The sequence below is a fragment of the Typopeltis vanoorti genome, chromosome 11 (assembly GCF_054136105.1).
Source record: "Typopeltis vanoorti isolate ZY-2024b chromosome 11, IOZ_Tvanoo_1.0, whole genome shotgun sequence".
Classification (NCBI taxonomy): Eukaryota; Metazoa; Arthropoda; class Arachnida; order Uropygi; family Thelyphonidae; genus Typopeltis; species Typopeltis vanoorti.
The window spans coordinates 59,951,853-59,971,027 of record NC_143559.1 but is presented as its reverse complement, the minus strand read 5'-3'; the positions used below and the strand labels follow the sequence as shown (position 1 = coordinate 59,971,027).

The following is a 19,175-nucleotide window of genomic DNA, read 5'->3' as shown; positions in this document are numbered from 1 at the left end:
CCTGTGGAACAAGTAAAACATTTCAGCTACTTAGGCACAATTTTTACTGAAGATGGTAAATTAAATATAGAAATAGACAACAGAATCAGCAAAGCTGATTCTGTTGTCTATTTCTATGTATAGGAGGTATGGTGGGAAGTCAATTGAATAAATTCATATGGAATAAGAGAGAAATTAGTCGGAACACTAAATTAGCTATATACAAGACAGTGTTCAAACCAGTTTTAACTTGTGGATCTGAGAGCTGGGTCAGAAGTAAAACACTTGACCAAAGACTAGAAACCGCAGATATGAGAGTCCTGAGAAAGATTAGGGGCATGAACAGATGGCATCAATGGCAATATCATATTAAAAATGAGGATATTAGGAAAGAACTTGACATTGTCAGCATCCAGGAATGCGTTAGCCGAGCTAATCTCAGGTGGTATGGTCACTTAAATAGAATGGGAGAGGAAAGATTAGCAAAACAAGTGTTCTCTGCCAGGTTGGCAGGAAAACGACCCAGAGGAAGACCAAGATATAGGTGGATTGATACGGTACAAAGTGGCTTAGACGATAGAAATATAAGATCTGATAATGTTGGAGTCGTGACAAGTAACAGACTTATTTGGAGGAAAATTGTAGATAGGAAGTTAGTAATGATGTAAATTTTTCATGTAGTACTGTCATATCCTGTACACCCCTTGAGGGTACATGGCAGGAATTTGATGATGATGATTGATGATGCATGAACTGTGCATTATACATAGGGTCAACCTATGTATCCCATAATAAGAAAACCCAAATCTGGAGAAGATTTTTCTTGGCATAATTCTGCCCTTCCAATCTTTCTTGGCATAAACATTGCATATGTTACTTTCCCAAGGCATATTGAAAATTAGATTAATTAATGAGTCATCTTACCAATTCACTCCACTCTTTTCAAACTACTTTTTAGGGTAGTTTCAAAGGTGACATCAATAATCTTCTTGAGGGTAGTTTCAGAGGTGACATCAATAATCTTCTTCCTACAAATTTGCTGCAAGTTGGACTGTGAAGTCTAACTTGGAGCAATTTTTCTTGGTTCCTTATACTGCTGTTTTCTTTCAGAATAGCAATGTGCAGTCTTCAAATTCAACATTAAGTTTGTTTCCCACAATCTCATATATAGGATTACCATTAAAAAAAAATCCTGATGTGAAATATAAGCGGGCATGTTTATAATGTATGTACGTGTACATGTGCAGTCACATAGCTTGGAAAGAAGTCGATGGGCACCTTATGGGCAAGGCACATTGAACCATGGAACAAGTCACATGTTTGTAGCTGGTATAAACTGGAGGACTACGATGCTCCCAAATCATTGCAAAAGTAAAACAGCTGTGAGAAGGGAACTGACAGAGTTTGAAAGAGGCATTATGATAGATAATGCCTGAAACATGACATCCTATTTGGCAAATTCTTCACAAATTGGACCATCCCAGGTCAACAATTACTGATACCATACTGAGATGGAAGAGCAGAGAGTCAAATGTAAGTGCTAGCCACATTGCACAAACCACTACACCACCCATCAAATGTTACAGTAGGGGGGTGTAACGAAGAATAATATGTAAAAATCACCATTCATTGGCCAACTCGTTGGATGAAGAGTTCTACATTCAACGAGTTGGATGCAACTAAGGCTGACAACATGAGTTCCCATGGTAGGACCACAAATATGCAAGTCCCACATTACCTGAACCAACATGCAGCATCATCTTCAGTGGTGCAAAAAGCATGTATAGTGGACTTGGAAGCTTAGAAAGTTGTCATAGAGCAACAATTCATGCTACATCCTTTACCGAGCAGATGCCAGACATACGTCTCTTACCAGAATGCATAATCCCAACTAAGAAATTTGGAGGTGGCAGTGCGATGGAATGGTCCTGTTTTTCCTGGTTTGGCCTCAGACCTCGGTTGTGCCATGAACATTCTGGACAATGTAATCCTTCCTACTTTGTGTTTCTATGGAACTGACCATAATCTCTTGCAGTAAGACTGCTACTGTAACCATGGTTTGTGGACATGATCATCGGCACACTTGACTGGCTTTCAGAGCCTTGATCTCAACCCTATTGAACATCTGTGGGATGAACTGAAGCATCGGATGAGGTCAAGGAATGTACACTCCACAACAGCCGAGGACCTCTTATGTGCATACAGGAAGAATGGTCCAAAATTCTGACTTATCGCTATCCTATGCTTGTGGAAAGTATGCCCCTCAGGATTGCTGCAAGTCATCATAGTGAAAGGAGGTTCTACATCTCATTATGGTGGGTGCCATGACCGTTTGTTCTCACACTATGGCATCTGTTGACTTCTTTCCAAGCAGTGCATGCACACACTTGATGCAAATGATTTACTTGGCTTAACATGAAAACAAATAAATCATTTGCATCAAGTGTGTGCATGCATGAGTCCCATGCATGCACACACTTGATGCACCAGTTGTTGTCCCATGCATATGCAAGGGACAACAACTGATTGCTGGCATTTAAAGACATTTTGGATTCCACAGTATTATCAAGCATGATCATGTTGGTTGACCTTGCATATGCAAAAGTTGGATGGCTGGGGAGTAACAATCAGAGAAGTTATAGCTTTGGTTAGTTCTTCTCCCAAGTTCATCATAGGATCTAAAAATGTTTGATTTATTTCAGATCATTGATGAGCAATAGAATCTTCATCAGTAGCAGAATTAAGAACATAACTGGAATGGTGGCTCTAGTTCTGCCATATGTGATGTCTCTCACATGCTCAACAGATTTTTCCATCATTGCAGTTACACAAAAGTAAAAGTTTATATATTTTAAGTTGTTGTGTTGAGGTTTTGCTGTACCAAGCAAAGAATGGAATTTGGCCAGAAAAGTGCAGATTTTATACTTTGACAATTTTGGCTAACTTAAGTGAAACAGAGCCAACACACTGAAAAGATATAAACCTTTTACATCTTCAAATACAGCGAGCAGGTGGTTTAAAACAGGAGCTTATTAATAGTCTGCAAAAGTTGTTAGAAGAAACGTTTGAGATGGACAATGATGAGACTGCACGTGAAGGCATCTGTTAGTATACGTGAATTCTCAAAAGAGATCTTCAGTTTTTCTGACTTGTGCAAGTTTGACATCCAGGAATGGGAGAGAACTGTCCAAGGTTTGTTGTATTATTGGGTGTTGATTGTCAAGATGTCAGGAACTCTTTTACAGAATCCAGACCATGGCTCAAAATTAAGAAATCATACATATATATATATATATATATATATATATATATATCTGTTTTGATAATTTTAGTTTCAATGAGAAGGAACTGACTGCTTTTTCCTCAAAGGCTTTGAAGTGTATGTTTGCCAATATAGGAAATATTGGATTGCCCATGGCCAAGCCAAAGTTCTGTTTGTAAATACTGTTTTTAAATAGGAAGTAACCAGAATTTATGCAATGGTAGTTAGGAGTGACAACTTTTTTTGGATAACCTATTTTCTAAAAGAATTAATACCACTTCCATGGTGTTGAATCTTGAATGAAAGGTTTAATTTATTGTAAAAATATTTCATTCAGATTTAACAGGTAACAAAATTTCCAGAAGAATACTTGTATATAGGTATAAGTGAAATTGTTAATGAAAAAACGAAATAGTCTTTTAATTGTAAATTCTTCTATGTATTATACTGTTATGTGTCCTGGTAAAACCGACAAGGATTGAAATTTAGTGAAAAATATGTTAGCATGAGAAAGTTAGATCGACATATACAACGAGATAATCTGCTTATAAATATGACCCGAGGCAGTCATGTACTCAAAGACTAAGTTGCGCACGGGAAGTCCCCATAGAGAACTCAGCAAGGAGAGAACGGTACCGAGTGCAAGAGATTTAGGTACCAGGAGGAAAAGATGACTTAGTAGGGAGAACAGCTCAGGAAGGATATATAGAGTTTGGTGACACCAACTAGAGGCCTTTTTTGCTTTTTTTCTCCATTGGATTCCTGTTCCAGTCATTCCCGGAGGAGGAGTACGCAAGCACAGTTGAGAAGAACGATGTCCAGTGGCAGCTATGCAACCAGATAGTGATCCAGTACGAGCATAATCATCGGTACAGCGGAAAAGTCAGCACAGACTGAAGCAGCATGCAGAACCACGTGGACCAATCCCGGCAGAGCAGCTTCGCCCACATTGGAGAAGGCAATTCGTGATCATATTCGCCAGTTTGTTCTGAAGACGGCAAACCATAGAAGGCAACAAGCCATGTGAATTTAATGAAAGATCGAGAGAAAGGAAATTAAAATAGACCCTGAGCGAATCAATAGGTGGGGATAGCTACGACTGCAGTAAAGGAAAAAATTTAGACATACAAGGTTTTGTAATTGGAAATATTAATTGCTTGATTGTCGATAAGTGTGTCATTCTGAGAATTAACTTCCTGGCAAAGAAGCTTATCTTGTCTAAGAATTTGGATGGCACAGCTTCAACAACTAAATTTTTCCAAATTCTGATACGGAGTTAATACCAGAATGGCAACAAAGAAATCTGGCACTAGCCTGAAGCAATTTCTTTGTCTACCGAATTTTGCACATGTGAACAATTATAGTAGTGGCCACAAATTATTTAGAAGTTAATTGGAATTGATAAAGATAGCAAGGTAGAAACAAGCTCGAGAAAACATTAAGTAATCACTTAACTAGTACAACAAGTAAGGTTTGGCTATTTAACAAGTTACAACAAATACTAAACAATTAAAAAAAATAAATAAAAAATTAAACAATGGGCACAAAATTAGCCAAAATTCTCAATTAATATAAAATTTAACCCAACTCCATTCATTGCTTTTCACAGCAAAAAGCAAAGCATGACAGCTTAAAATATCCAAGCTGTTTGCTCTCCATGTAATTGCAATGTGCTGTATTTTGGTCAGACAGAAAAAAAATCTGTTGAAAATAAGAGCATGTGAGAGACATCACATGGAAGAACTAGAGCCACCATCCCATCTAATCACACTCTTAATTCTGCTAACTCTGACAATGAAGATTCCATCAATTAAATAAATCAGGAAACATCGAGATCCTATGATGAGCCAACAAAAATTGTCCTCACTCCAGTCCACCCTTAAGACTAACCTAAGCTTTAACCTCTCTGATTGCGACTCCTCAGCCATTCACAACTTGCCATTCTGGATTTCACAGTACACTTGGTCTTCGACTTACGACCGACCTCTGTTCTAGCTGACAGGTCATATGTCGGCCATATATTTATTAACAGTATTCTTTAACCTTTCTAATCTTTTTATCATCTTTATAATTTATTTTTATAATCTTTTAAATTTATAATTATATTGTACATAATGTGAAAAATAATACTGTGCATACTACACTCCAAACACAAAAATACAATCTAAAATTAATGTAAAAATTAATACAAATGAAATTTACAAAATCAATTTTTAATCTTTGCTTGTGCTGGGTTGTGGATCATCAGGGTCATGTTCTCTTGATGAGGAAGATGCTGAGCTTTGTTTGACAGTTTGTTTCTTTTTTTCTTCATATATCTCATGATAACAATGCACAGCATCTTGAATAATACGTTCAACTTTTGTGAATCGTTCGACATTAGGGTCCATTGCTTCGAAACTGGCAAGCGTTTAATTCAGTTGCGAAAAAGAATCTGATAAACTCTTTGCAATGAATTTCTTTTCTGGCTCCTCTTCTTCCTCTCTCGCTTTTTCTTCTGAAAACTCTCTGTGCTTCCAATTCAATCAACTCTTCATTCAAAAGTTCTTTTATTTCACAATCTAGCAACCTCCTATACATCTTCTATTTCACATTCTAATTTAAGATTTTTTGCAAGTTTAACTATTTTTTCTGTAATCACTTCCAGTTCCTCTCCTTTTTCAAATCCTTCAAATGTATTTGCATAACATTTTAGACACTTTTTCCAAATTTCCGACATACAATTCTTTGTTACACATTCCCATGCGGTTGAAATATTCTTGATACACTGAAGAATGTTGTACTGCTTCCAAAAGTCTCGCAAAGATAAATCAGCATCAGAATCTATCGCTTCGATGGCTTGTATGATTGTCGTTCTGAGGGTAGTGAGCCTTGAATGCTGAAATAGCACTCTGATCCATGGGTTGAATGAAAGCGGCTGTGTTAGGTAGCATAAAAACCACTCTAACATCATGTTGAAGGTCGTCCAGATGAGGAGGGTGGCCAGGGGTATTGTCCATAATCAATAAAATCTTGAAAGGGGATACTTCTCTCTGCACAATATTCACGACAAGTCTTCGAACAGTGCTTGAGTCATCCAAGCTTCAGGGTTTGAACGGTAGTAAACAGGCAGTGTGTGCTTGTCGATGTGCTTAAATGCACAAGGGTTTTCTGAACAATAACTGAGAAAAGGCTTCAGCTTAAAACCCATGGCATTACCACCAAACAACAAAGTCAACCGATCCTTAAAAACTTGGAATCCTAGCATCCTTTTTGCTTCTTGGTGTATGTACGTAAGATTAAGCATGCGTTTCCATTGCAAGCTGGTTTCATCTACGTTAAATATTTGTTCCAGTAGATAACCTTCTTTGATTAAATAGTCTAAACTATCAACGAATTTTTGGGCTTCATCTTCACTTCCTGCTTCTACTGTGATACATACATTATGCAAAGCAAATTTTTTTTTTTTAAAACGCTTAAACCATCCAGTACTAGCCTGAAAATCTTCTGCGTAATCGTCTCTGGCACGTGATTTTAAACTCTGAAACAGACTTCTAGCCTTTGCTTGCACTGTGCAAAGGCTCATGGGTGAATTTTTCTGTATTAAATCTTCCATCCACATAAACAACAATTTCTCCATTTCATGGATGGGTCCCTGTCAGTGTTTGGTTAAAATTGTAGACTTCATAAGTGCGGAACCTTTCACAGCTTCCCGAATTCTTTCTTTGTCCTTAAGTATGGTCGATACCGTGGAATGTGACAACTTCAAGTCATGTGCTATTGTATTCACTTTCTTTCCGGCTTCATACTTCTGGATAACTTTCATTTTACACTCTAAATTAATACTTTTCCTCGACTTCTTAGCTGGCGTATCTGTAGATGAAAGCATTTCCTTTTACTAGACATTTTATGGATAGTATTTCAGTAGAATTTTAATTAATACACCACACGCAACAGATGCTCGAAAGCGACTGAGTGTATGTGCAATATAGTTATCGTATGCACAACTGCCGGATTTATTATTATTATTTATTTTTATTTTTTGTGGTCGTAAGTCGACGACCAGGTGTACCTCCAACTTTGGAGTACTGCAGGATCCAAACTGCCTTCAAATGTCAGCAATCCATTTGTAACTTAATTTATTTGTTCGCTTGCATATTTTGCAAGTAATTTTGCAAGTATATTTTGCCTTCTGCAACTACCTGCTTTTATAAAAGCTTCTTTCGAAGCATACATCGCTAGGGACATATCATTTCCATAAATGATATGGTCACAGTGTGTTACTGCATACAAGGAGTATCATACATAATTTACATGTATCATCATCATCAAATTCCTGCCATGTACCCTCAAGGGGTGTACAGGATATGACAGCACTACATGAAAAAACTACATCATTACTAACTTCCTATCTACAATTTTCCTCCAAATCAGTCTGTTACTTGTCAAGACTCCAACATTATCAGATCTTATATTTCTATCGTCTAAGCCACTTTGTACCGTATCAATCCACCTATATCTTGGTCTTCCTCTGGGTCGTTTTCCTGCCAACCTGGCAGAGAACACTTGTTTTGCTAATCTTTCCTCTCCCATTCTATTTAAGTGACCATACCACCTGAGATTAGCTCTGCTAACGCATTCCTGGATGCTGATAATGTCAAGTTCTTTCCTAATATCCTCATTTTTAATATGATATTGCCATTGATGCCATCTGTTCACGCCTCTAATCTTTCTCAGGACTCTCATATCTGCGGTCTCTAGTCTTTGGTCAAGTGTTTTACTTCTGACCCAGCTCTCAGATCCATAAGTTAAAATTGGTTTGAACACAGTCTTGTATACAGCTAATTTAGTGTTCCGACTAATTTCTTTCTTATTCCATATGAATTTATTCAATTGACTTCCCATGATACCAGCTTTGCTGATTCTGTTGTCTATTTCTATATTTAGTTTACCATCTTCAGTAAAAATTGTGCCTAAGTAGCTGAAATGTTTTACTTGTTCCACAGGTTCTCCATTCACAACACAGTTGACATTTTCAATGATTCTGCCTATTTTCATTGTCTTTGTCTTTTTATTGCTGACCTTCATACCATATCTATTACAACAGCTATTCAATTTAGTCAGAGAATCTTGCAGACTTGTAGCTTAGTCAGAGAATCTTGCAGACTTGTAGCGGATTTATTTAGAAGTATAACATCATCCGCATAAAGCAAAGAGCTGACATTAACATCTCCAATTTTGATATCAGGTTTAATACCACATTCCTTCATAATGTGATCCATATAGATAATGAATAACAGAGGGGATAATGTACATCCTTGTCTCACACCAGATTTAACATTAAACCATCTTCCAGTACTTCCTTCAATTCTAACTGCTGACTCACAACTCAAATAAAGACTAAGTATTGCTTGATATAATGCCCCATTGACACCATATAACTGCAGCGTATTGAATAGCTTCTCTCTTGGCACCTTGTCATATGCCTTTTCCAAATCGACAAAACTTAAATACAGATCTTTGTTATATTCCCATGCTTTCTCGACTATTTGTCGTAAAGTGAAGATCTGATCCTGACAGCCTCTATTTGGCCTGAATCCAGCTTGTTCTTCACCAAGCTTTTCTTCCACAATTCTTCTCAACCATTTCTCAAGTATACTTGCATAGATCTTGCCAGGAACACTCAGTAGGGAAATACCTCTGTAATTCTCACATTCAGTTTTATTTCCCTTTTTATATATGGGTACTATGAGAGCTCTACTCCAATCATCGGGAATTCGTCCCTCTGTCCAGGCTTTCTGAACTATGCAGTGCAGCCACTGTAAGACTCTTATACCACCATACTTCAGCATTTCTGGTCGAATATCATCTACTCCTGCTGCCTTTCCACATTTCAAGCCTTTGATGGCTTTTTCTACTTCAAGTATGGATATGTATTCCTGACTGCATGCCTGGTCAGTGTTTTTTATGACCGTGCTGTCATCACTGTTTGTTTCATTTAGCAGTTTTTCAAAGTAATTACTCCATACTTCAAGGATATCTTTTTCTCCTGTTTTCATTTCACCTTTATCATCTCTAATTCCTTTTACAGCACTCTTTCCTCCATTCCTAAGCTTCTTCAACAACCTCCAGAATATTTTGCCACCTTCTTGATATTTATTTTCTATATTCTTGCCAAAGTCCTCCCATGACTTTTGTCTCTGTATTCTGTAAGAGTAAAAGCTGACTTATTTGCCAGGAACTTTTGATATGCTTTCTTCTTTTCCTTCACTGCCTCTTTAACTTCCTGTGTCCACCAGGGAGTTCTGATTTTTTTATCCTTGCACACAACCTCATCACATGCCTCTCTGGCAGAATCAATCAATGTTTCCTTCATAGTTTGCCACTGAATCTCCAAGGTTTGATTCCTGTTCTCAAACTCTTTCATTTTCTTTTCAATAATATTTCTGTATTTTAGTCTACAGTTCACATCTGAGAGCTGCTCAACTTTTATTCGCTTTAAAACTTTCTTACATGTTATTCTTTTCAATATGAAATTCAATTTTATCCTGCTCAAGACTAAATAGTGATCACTTCCAATTTCAAATCCTCTGTACACTCTGGTGTCCTGCACCAGGGAGAAAACATCACTATCAACAATAACATAGTCAATGAGACTTTTCTTATTCCTAGCCTCTTCTCTCAATGTGAATTTGTGCACATTTTTATGTCGGAACATGGTGTTAGTAATAACCAGTCCATGTCCTGAGCAGAAATCCAACAGATATTTGCCATTATTATTAGCTTTGCTCTTTCCTCCAAATTTTCCGAAAATATTTTTGTATGTCTCACAATCATTTCCTATTTAGATCCCCAACAAGGACCAACTTTTCCTTTTTCATTGTGTCAGTTGCTTTTTCTAAAGCCTCAAAAAATTCCTCCACTTCTACCTTAGTAGAACCTTCTGTGGGACCATAGGCACAAATAAGTCTCATTGTCCAGTTTCCCATTCTCATATTTGCCCACATTACTCTACTTGAGACTGACTGCCATTCAAGAAGATTAGCCTCGTATTTTGTGTTGAATACTATGGCTACTCCTTCTTTTCCTTGATTATCATTGCCTGAATATAACATTTTGTATTTATTGCTCAGAAAGATCTCACCAGTTTTGGTCTTTTTTGTTTCAGTCACCCCTATTATGTCGATCTGGTACTTATCTAATTCCTCAGCTAGCTCCATTTCTTTGCCATTCAGGCTTCTTACATTGATAGTACCGATCTTTAACTCTGGTGATGTTGAGTTGCGGTTTGTTTTCAGATTTGTTCCAGTAGCTGACTTTTCGCTGTTCGCCCTGGTTCCCTGGCGAAAACAACGGGGGCCTTGTTTAACCGGGCGACGCCCCAGCCGGCATGAAATTTTGTCATGTTGTACCATCATTCTATATTTTGGTTTAACCAATAAGAATACAATTTGGTCGGCTAAATCCCAAATTGCCAGCCCATCTTCGTCCGTTCAGTATCCAAGTAGATACCCAACAGGGTGCACCACGAGAAGGTGAGGATTGGACATTAGGTCAGAAGCCCTGGTCGGTTCTCTGCATTCCTTTAAAGGCTATGTGGAGGTCTCCTCTCAGTTATACAGCTTTGACCCTTAAGCACCCCAATTTACATGTATTACAGTGCAATGTATTGCCCTAGTGGCAATTTTTAGAATTAACATTGGTTTTTGCACAAAATAAAATTCCATTGCTACACGTTAAATATCAAATCATTCTGCTGAATAGTTACCAAGTTACAGCCTTTCAAAATATGGGCTTTAATTATAATCACCCTATATATATAGGGCGATTATATTCGTCCATGCTTGATTTGCTTCCTCAGTCCCCAAGCAAAAGGCTGGCTACATTTCACCAATTCAAGCCCTACCCAAGGACCTATGAATTGTGGAAATAATACTTTCTGAATATGAATGAAGTGCCGAACAAAGCAGCCTTTTGCAACTGCCTGGTTTTTAATCCATCTAAGTCAAGTGCTTCTAGATGTTTTTTCAGTGTTTTGGGGATGGCACCTAAAGCACCTATTATTATGGGAACAACTTCCTTTCGTTTTCTTTTGTCAAATCCGTTCAACTTCAATTTGCAACTCGCAATACTCTGCAATTTTTTCGGTTTCTTTTTCCGTCAATTCAGCTATCTCCTGGTACTGATATTTCAATAAACTGAACATATTTGTTTTCACCTTATATATTTTTTACATAAACTGAAAAAACCTATTCTACAGACCAAACATGGAACTTTTACAAAGCACCTCGGGCCTCCAAATAAGCATGACAGCAGTCTCACACTGAATGATGAAATCCATCTACCACCTAAAGACAATCTGCAAATCCATAGCTGGTTGATTAGGTACATAAACAATTCAGCTAACCAGGTTAGCATATTTGCTGGTCAAGATATTTCACACTAACGTTTGTTTGCTTACACTTAGGTAAAACATGAATAAAATAAAAAGATGAACTTGTTAAGTGTAATATAATAGCATATAATGATAGACCAATGTGATAAGAACTGAGAAGCTACAGTTTGGGCAAGTATTCAGAGCTACATATGAAGCTTTCAATGAAGATGAAATTCAATTAAATAAGCCTTCCATTCTCATCATGCACTATATTTTTCCTTCTACACCTTATTTTTCACTAAACATTTGCATTTAAAATACCAATTTATTTTGTAAGAAACCTGTATTTTGATTTTTACATAGAAGCTTTATAACACAGTTTATTAAAAGCTAAACCAAATATACTGGTACCATATAAAGTTTCATGCCCACAATGAGAAAGGGAAAAACACGATTTACATGGAATCTAACTTAGTTTCATTATATCAACGAGGCATGATGATTACTGCTAGTGATATGAAAAACTGAATAGATGAAATTATTTCATCTATTCAGTTTCTGACGACGTTTGGTCAGTTCTCTTGATATAATCTTCACACAAAAAAGCTTTCCTAATTGAAGTATGCCACTGTTTTCTGGTATCCTCGATATTCAAAATTAAAAATCATTGGCGTACATTTTTTTTTTGTTTTGATTAAAAATGTGTAATTATATATTGTTTATATTAAAATGTTTTATACCTTAACTATCTAAAAATTCATTTAACTGTATATGTACAGTTAAATGGGTTTTAAAGTTCAATTAACTAGTAATCAGAAACATGCACCCCCCCCACACACACACACACCCCAAAATCCTTGGTTGTAGGAAATGTGACCACACTTGTTCATAATGCTTGCATATGCAATGTAAGCTCAATATTGTTACAGTTAAGGAGAGAGGAAGAACTACTTGATTTTAATGATTAGCAACATTAAAATAAGTTAATAGACAATGAGTCTAAAACTGAAATATTGGTAGACATTAGTATACTTTGCTAGATTTGGAAACAATTTTTTTTATAACTAGAAAGAAGACTTCTTTATATGAAATTTTATATATGAAGACATTTCACAATTGACTAGCATGAGTCACATCATGGTAGTCAACCTCCAAGAGAGGAGACAACATGACTGGGAATCAGTGGCGGCCAGTGAAATTTTAAGTGAGGTGCTGGCTATACAAAATTTTTAAAAAATTATTATTTTTTTCCTAATCAGTAACCAATTTATTAATAAATTGGTTACTAATTAGGAAAAATTATTTTTTTTTTTTATTTTGTATAGGCAGCACCCCCCCCCCCCCACTTAAAATTTCACCGGCCGCCACTGATGGGGAATCAACCAGAATATACAAATAGCAAACAGGCCTCGTTTAAAAAATTTCAGTTATTAAACCATCTTTTGAAGATGCGTTTCACATCTAAATAACTTACCTCCTTTCCTTCTTCATAAGTTTCTTCACAATCAACATTCTGACAACTTTCATTCTCTGATTCCTGCTTCTTTTGATAGTAATTTAAGACAGTGTGAGATCCTAAATTAATGGTTGTAATGGTAGGATAGAATAAAGGACCATCTTCATGAGGCTGCACAAGCACAAAAAAGAAAATTTAGTTTAACCAAGGTGCAAACACACATGTAAACAGTAAAATATCTTTTTTGGAAATAAATTTGAGAACTAATTTGCAAATCAAATCAATTAAAGATAATTTTCTCAACTAAAAATATTCACCATCCTAAAAACTGCCTGAAATACAAAATCTGGCATATATACATCAGTTATACTAATAATAATTTATTATTCCATCATAACTAGTTACACAGTGATTAGCATCCATTTTTTAAAATTATGGAAATAACTACCGTGTTATAACAACACTTCAGTTTAATATGAACTGAAATAATTACCTGACCATCATATCAAGATCATAATCTGGAGTATATAAATATATATACATAGAAACAAGTTGCATTACAATCTATATATTTTTTAATGCTATAAAGTCACAGTAATTTGGTCAACCGTTAACACTACTGGCCCGATCTCTGGTGGGAAAAAAAAAAAACTTTTCCACAAAGCTAGAGTCCTGTTACTGTTTGGTTACAAATCATTAAACTAGAGAGCAACATACTCTCACATAATCACTCACAGATATATAATGGGATGATTAAGGGTCAAAGCTGTATAAGTGAGAGGAGACCTCCACATAGCCTTTAAAGAAGGTGGAGAACTGACCAGGACTTCTGACATAATGTCCAATCCACAGTTTGGTATAATTCAAAATTACTTAATAAAATCCATTATCATAACGCCAATAATGTTCTAAAAAAAACTAACAAATGTTATGTCTAATTGTAATGTCCAAATATTTAAAGAGATGGAGTAAACACGATAAGCACTACAAACACTACTACTGGCACAAACTGCATATAAACAACAGTGGAACTGCGCAATGGACAGTGCCGCATTATGCTAATAGCTCGCATCTCACCATACTTGCATATGCTTGCGCGTGTAGCAAATACTAGCAATATGACACTGTGGTAAACACAGTGCTGCATGTTCCCTTCACCCTCCTAAGTGCTACAAGATGGATTTTTATTATTTTTTATACAAAATAAGAGAATTGTATAGGATTGTTGATGATAAAATTAAATATTACAAGCAAAGATAAATAAATTAATAAATATATTTATATATCGAGAAAAATTGGAGGGTGCTGCAGTTCCTATGCATGAGCTGCCCCTGGATATCTTTCTAAGCAAGAAATACAAAATGTTATATTCAGGCAATGACAACTGAGGAAAAGAAGGAGTAGCTATAGTATTCAACATTACATATGAGGCAAATCTTGAATGGCAGGCAATATCAAGTAGAGCGATGTGGACAAATATTTACAAAAAGTTACATCAATAACTTTTTTTCTTTTTTTTTTTTGCCCATAACAATGTCTGAATTTAAAGTCAAAAAAAGAAAATAGGTCAAGAAGGGAGAACTTTTCATGAAAAATTGGAGAAGCTAATAATAAAAGCAAATACTTGTTGGATTTCTGCTAGGCATGGAATGGTTATTACTAACAGCATGTTCCAACATAAAAATGTACACAAATTCACATGGAGAGAGGAGGCAAGGAATAAGAACGTCTCAATGATTATGTTATTGTTGATAGTGACGTTTTCTCTGTAGGCTAGAATCTACAGAGGATTTGAAATTGGAAATGATCACCATTTACTTGAGCAGGATAAAATTGAATTTCATATTGAAAAGAAGAATATGTAAGAAAGTTTAAAGCAAATAAAAGTTGAGCACCTCTCAGATGTAAACTGTATACTGAAATATACAAACATTATTCAAGACAAACAAAGAATTTGAGAACAGAAATCAAACCTTGGAGATTCTGTGGCAAGCTCTGAAGAAAACATTGATTGATTCAGCCAGAGAAGCATGTGGTGAGGTTAGAAAAATCAGAACTCCATGGTGGACACAGGAAGTTAAACAGGTAGCAAAGGAAAAGAAGAAATCATATCAAAAGTTCCTGGCAAATAAGTCAGCTTGTGCTCTTAGAGAATATACAGACAAATGTAAGAAAGCAAAACACTGTGTAAAACTGGCTAAACAAAAGTAATGGGAGGACTTTGGCAAGAACATAGAAAATAAATATCAAGAAGGACGCAAGATATTCTGGAGGTTGTCAAAGAAGCTTGGAAATGGAGGAAAGAGTGCTGTAAAATTAGAGATTATAAAGGTGACATGAAAACAGGAGAAAAAAATATCCTTGAACTATGGAGTAATTACTTTGAAAAATTGCTAACTGAAACTAGCAGTGATGACAGCAATGATAAAAAACACTAACCAGATATGCAATCAGGAATACATATCCATACTGGAAGTAGAAAAAGCCATCAAAAGTCTGAAATGTGGAAAGGCAGCAGGAGTAGATGATATTAGACTGAAAATGCTGAAGTATGGTGGTAGTCTTGCAGTGGCTGCACTGCATAGTCCTGAAGGCATGGAGAGAAGGATGAATTCCCGATGATTGGAGTAGAGCTCTCATAGTACCCATATATAAAAAGGGAAATAAAACAATGTGAGAATTACAGAGGTATTTCCCTACTGAGTGTTCCTGGTAAGATATATGCAAGTATACTTGAGAAACAGTTGAGAAGAATTGTGAAAGAAAAGCTTGGTGAAAAATAAGCTGGATTCAGGCCAAATAGAGGCTGTCAGGATCAGATCTTCACTTTACAACAAATAGTTGAGAAATCATGGGAATATAACAAAGATCTGTATTTAAGTTTTGTAGATCTGGAAAAAGCATATGACAAGGTGTCAAGAGAAGCTATTCAAAAACTACAGTTGTATGGTGTCAGTGGGGCATTATATTAAGCAATACTCTTTGAGTTGTAAGTCAGCAGTCAGAAATGAAGGAGGTACAGAGGAAGATGGTTTAATGTGAAATCTGGTATCAGACAAGGATGTACATTATCTATGTGATTGCATTATGAAGGAAAGTGGTATTAAACCAGATATCAAAATTGGAGATGTTAATGTCAGCTCTTTGCTTTATGTGGATGATGTTATGCTTCTAAATAAATCCACTACAAGTCTGCAAGAGTCCCTTACTAAACTAAATAACTGTTGTAATAGATATGGTGTGAAGGTAAGCAATAACAAGACAAAGACAATGGAAATAGGCAGAAACAGTGAAAATATCAACTGCACCGTGAATGGAAAAACCTACAGAACAAGTAAAACATTTCAGCTACTTAGGCATGATTTTTAGTGAAGATGGTATTCACTAAATTAAATCTGGAAATTGATAACGGGATCAACAAAGCTGGTATGGTAGGAAATCAACTGAATAAATTTATATGGATTAGCAAAACAAGTGTTCTCTGCCCGGTTGACAAGGAAAAAGACCCATAGAAGACCAATATATATATATATATATAGGTGGATTGATACAGTAAAAAGTGCCTTAGAAGACAGAAATATAAGATCTGATAATGTTAGAGTCTTGACAGGTAATGGATTGATTTGGAGGAAAATTGTAGATGGGGAAATTAGTGGTGATGTAAGTTTTTTATGCAGTATTATCATATCCTGTACACCACTTGAGGGTACATGTCAGGAGTTTGATGATGATAAATAAGGTTATGCAAATTGAATGTGCCATCCAAGTTCTTTGGATTTTTATGCCACAATTATTTAGATTAAGATGGCTGATCAAAACTTCACAGGCTTCCTTAAATTTGCATCCATACCAGGAGGATGGAATACCAGTTAAAAAAAGAAAAGTCTTGTATATCACTTCAAAATTTTCAATGCTATCAAGAAAATAGTGACACGCACAAAGGTTTTTAAAATGACGGCAAGTTAGCTGGTCTCGTGTACATGTGGAAGAAATTTCCTTGCTATAAAACAAACTAATGAAACACATGCACTGACAGACGAGACTATAAAATAGGAAATGCAGTATTATTATCAAAATTAGCTTTATATCAAGTTATTTGATCATAGCAGAACAATGAATAATACATAAAGGAAGATGGAATTAAATATGAATTTGAAAACATTTGAGATTTCTTTGTGCATTTCAGATCCTTCGCTATTCAATTTGTCTTATAAATTGAGTGTTTGAAGAGATCATTTTAAAACATATGCAGAAATGTACCATGCAATTTATATAATAACAGCCTTAATGAAGTAATACAATTCAAGGTACAATTATTTTAAAAAAGTGAATGCTAACATTTCATACTGCAGATATAACAGTATATCTGAAATAAAATATAATTAGCCTGTCAATTATACAAATTTTAAGGCATACCAGAGCTCCCCACGCCACCTGAACTCCCTGATTTAAAAGATAATTTTTATGATAAATATCTTACCATGATTCCTTGGCCAGGCAAATACTCATTAACCAAAACATGATTTGGTATCTTGTCCTGAAAAACTCCCAATACAGCAAGTCTCTTTGTATATATATCAAGCCACTGTAAGAAATAAATATTAATACACAATTACAAAAATGAAACAATTGTTTCAGATAGTAATTAACCCCTCCCACCAGCAAACCAGGTTTTTAAATATAAATAAAGCATTTAATATATTATATGATTTAATGAAAAATTTAGATTTGAATTTGTTCACCACACAAATGGAGATTACCTTCAGTAATGCTGTTTCTATATATCCTTTAACAGAAAAAGACAGGATAATGTCAGTATATCTTAAATTTGAATTTTCTCTTCCTAAAAGTATTTCATCTGGTTAGTGAAATGGATAGTTTTTCAAACTACAGGCTTTTTTGGGGGAGGGAGAGGGTTCAAATCTTACCATAACATGGATGTTCCTTTAAGCACCAGATAATCTTCTGATGCAAGCTGACCATCGTGCTTACCAAAGGTTTGAAGTAATTTTGGAAAAAAGCAAAATGTTTGTCTGTAGAGCAGAAGTCCCAGAGCTAACACTTATTTTTGTTTTTATTTATACACTAACAGATTCCTTATCTCAATGCTTGACTACATATGGCAAAAATATGCTTCATGTCCAGAATTAATTATAAAAACAGCACTACAAGTTCACTACCTTTTGTGGATGGATTCTCATTATTACAAAATGAGAATACACTTTTATGATGATGATTTATATAATAAGAATCCATCATATAAATATTCAATGATATTCCTATAATGTAACAAAGATGTTCAGACAAGAAAGAACAGTTCTCTTGATTTAACAATGAAGTTTTTTGTGGCATAAATTTATCACTCAGTAGATCTGCCATTTCAAGAAAATCATTAATCACTTCAGCTACGATCTCGTGAACGAATGTTGTACAACATGGTAGAATCATCAAATCAGCCAAAACACTAAGACTGAATATTATGTCTGTTAAATGTACTGCCTTCAACAATGCCTGTTTTTCAAGATGAAAAACCATGTCATCACTGCATGATGTTCTTCATATCCTAAGAGGTTCCTCATATCCTAAATGAGATCTTAAATTAGGAAAGCAATTATGACATCCTTGCAGCTCCACTATAGGTGCTACTTCCATGTGACAGCATTTCATAATTCAAAATGAATCCTGTAGTAGTCTAAAAACTACATTGATCAATTTGCAAATTTAATTTCTATAAACACAACATTTAGAAATGTCCATAAATATGTGCAAACATTCCACACTATTGTAAATTTCACAATGGAGGTTGCCTTTAGTAAACCTCAACCCTAGAACATTACAACTGCATGTTAGAATATTAATGGAAAACATGCAAAATCACTGAGTAACATTTAAAAAAAAAAAAACGCACTTTCCCCCCTTTCCCCAACACCCTGAATTGATTACTTTTCATCTTAAGTACATGTTTAAAAATAAGCATTACCACATTCTGCACTATGTTTTACAAATACAGTATGACAGTATTTAATACTATGCACTTAGAGTAAGTTGATAAATCAGAGATATACTCAAGTTCGTCACTTTTTTTTTTTTTTTAATTTTTAAAATCGATCAAATTCTCAGAT

General features: G+C 35.4%; 1 protein-coding gene across 1 annotated transcript in view; it reads right to left on the bottom strand.

Moving 5' to 3' along the window:
* Window positions 1–19,175, bottom strand: part of LOC150101624 (demethylase ALKBH6) — a 68,410-nt gene that overhangs the window by 2,926 nt on the left and 46,309 nt on the right. Inside the window, exons 4-5 of the mRNA XM_090400497.1 lie at window positions 17,534–17,638; window positions 13,072–13,224 (exon numbers count right to left, since the gene is read on the bottom strand). Coding sequence (XP_090256623.1) covers window positions 13,072–13,224; window positions 17,534–17,638 — 258 coding nt within the window. The remainder of the gene's footprint in view (window positions 1–13,071; window positions 13,225–17,533; window positions 17,639–19,175) is intronic.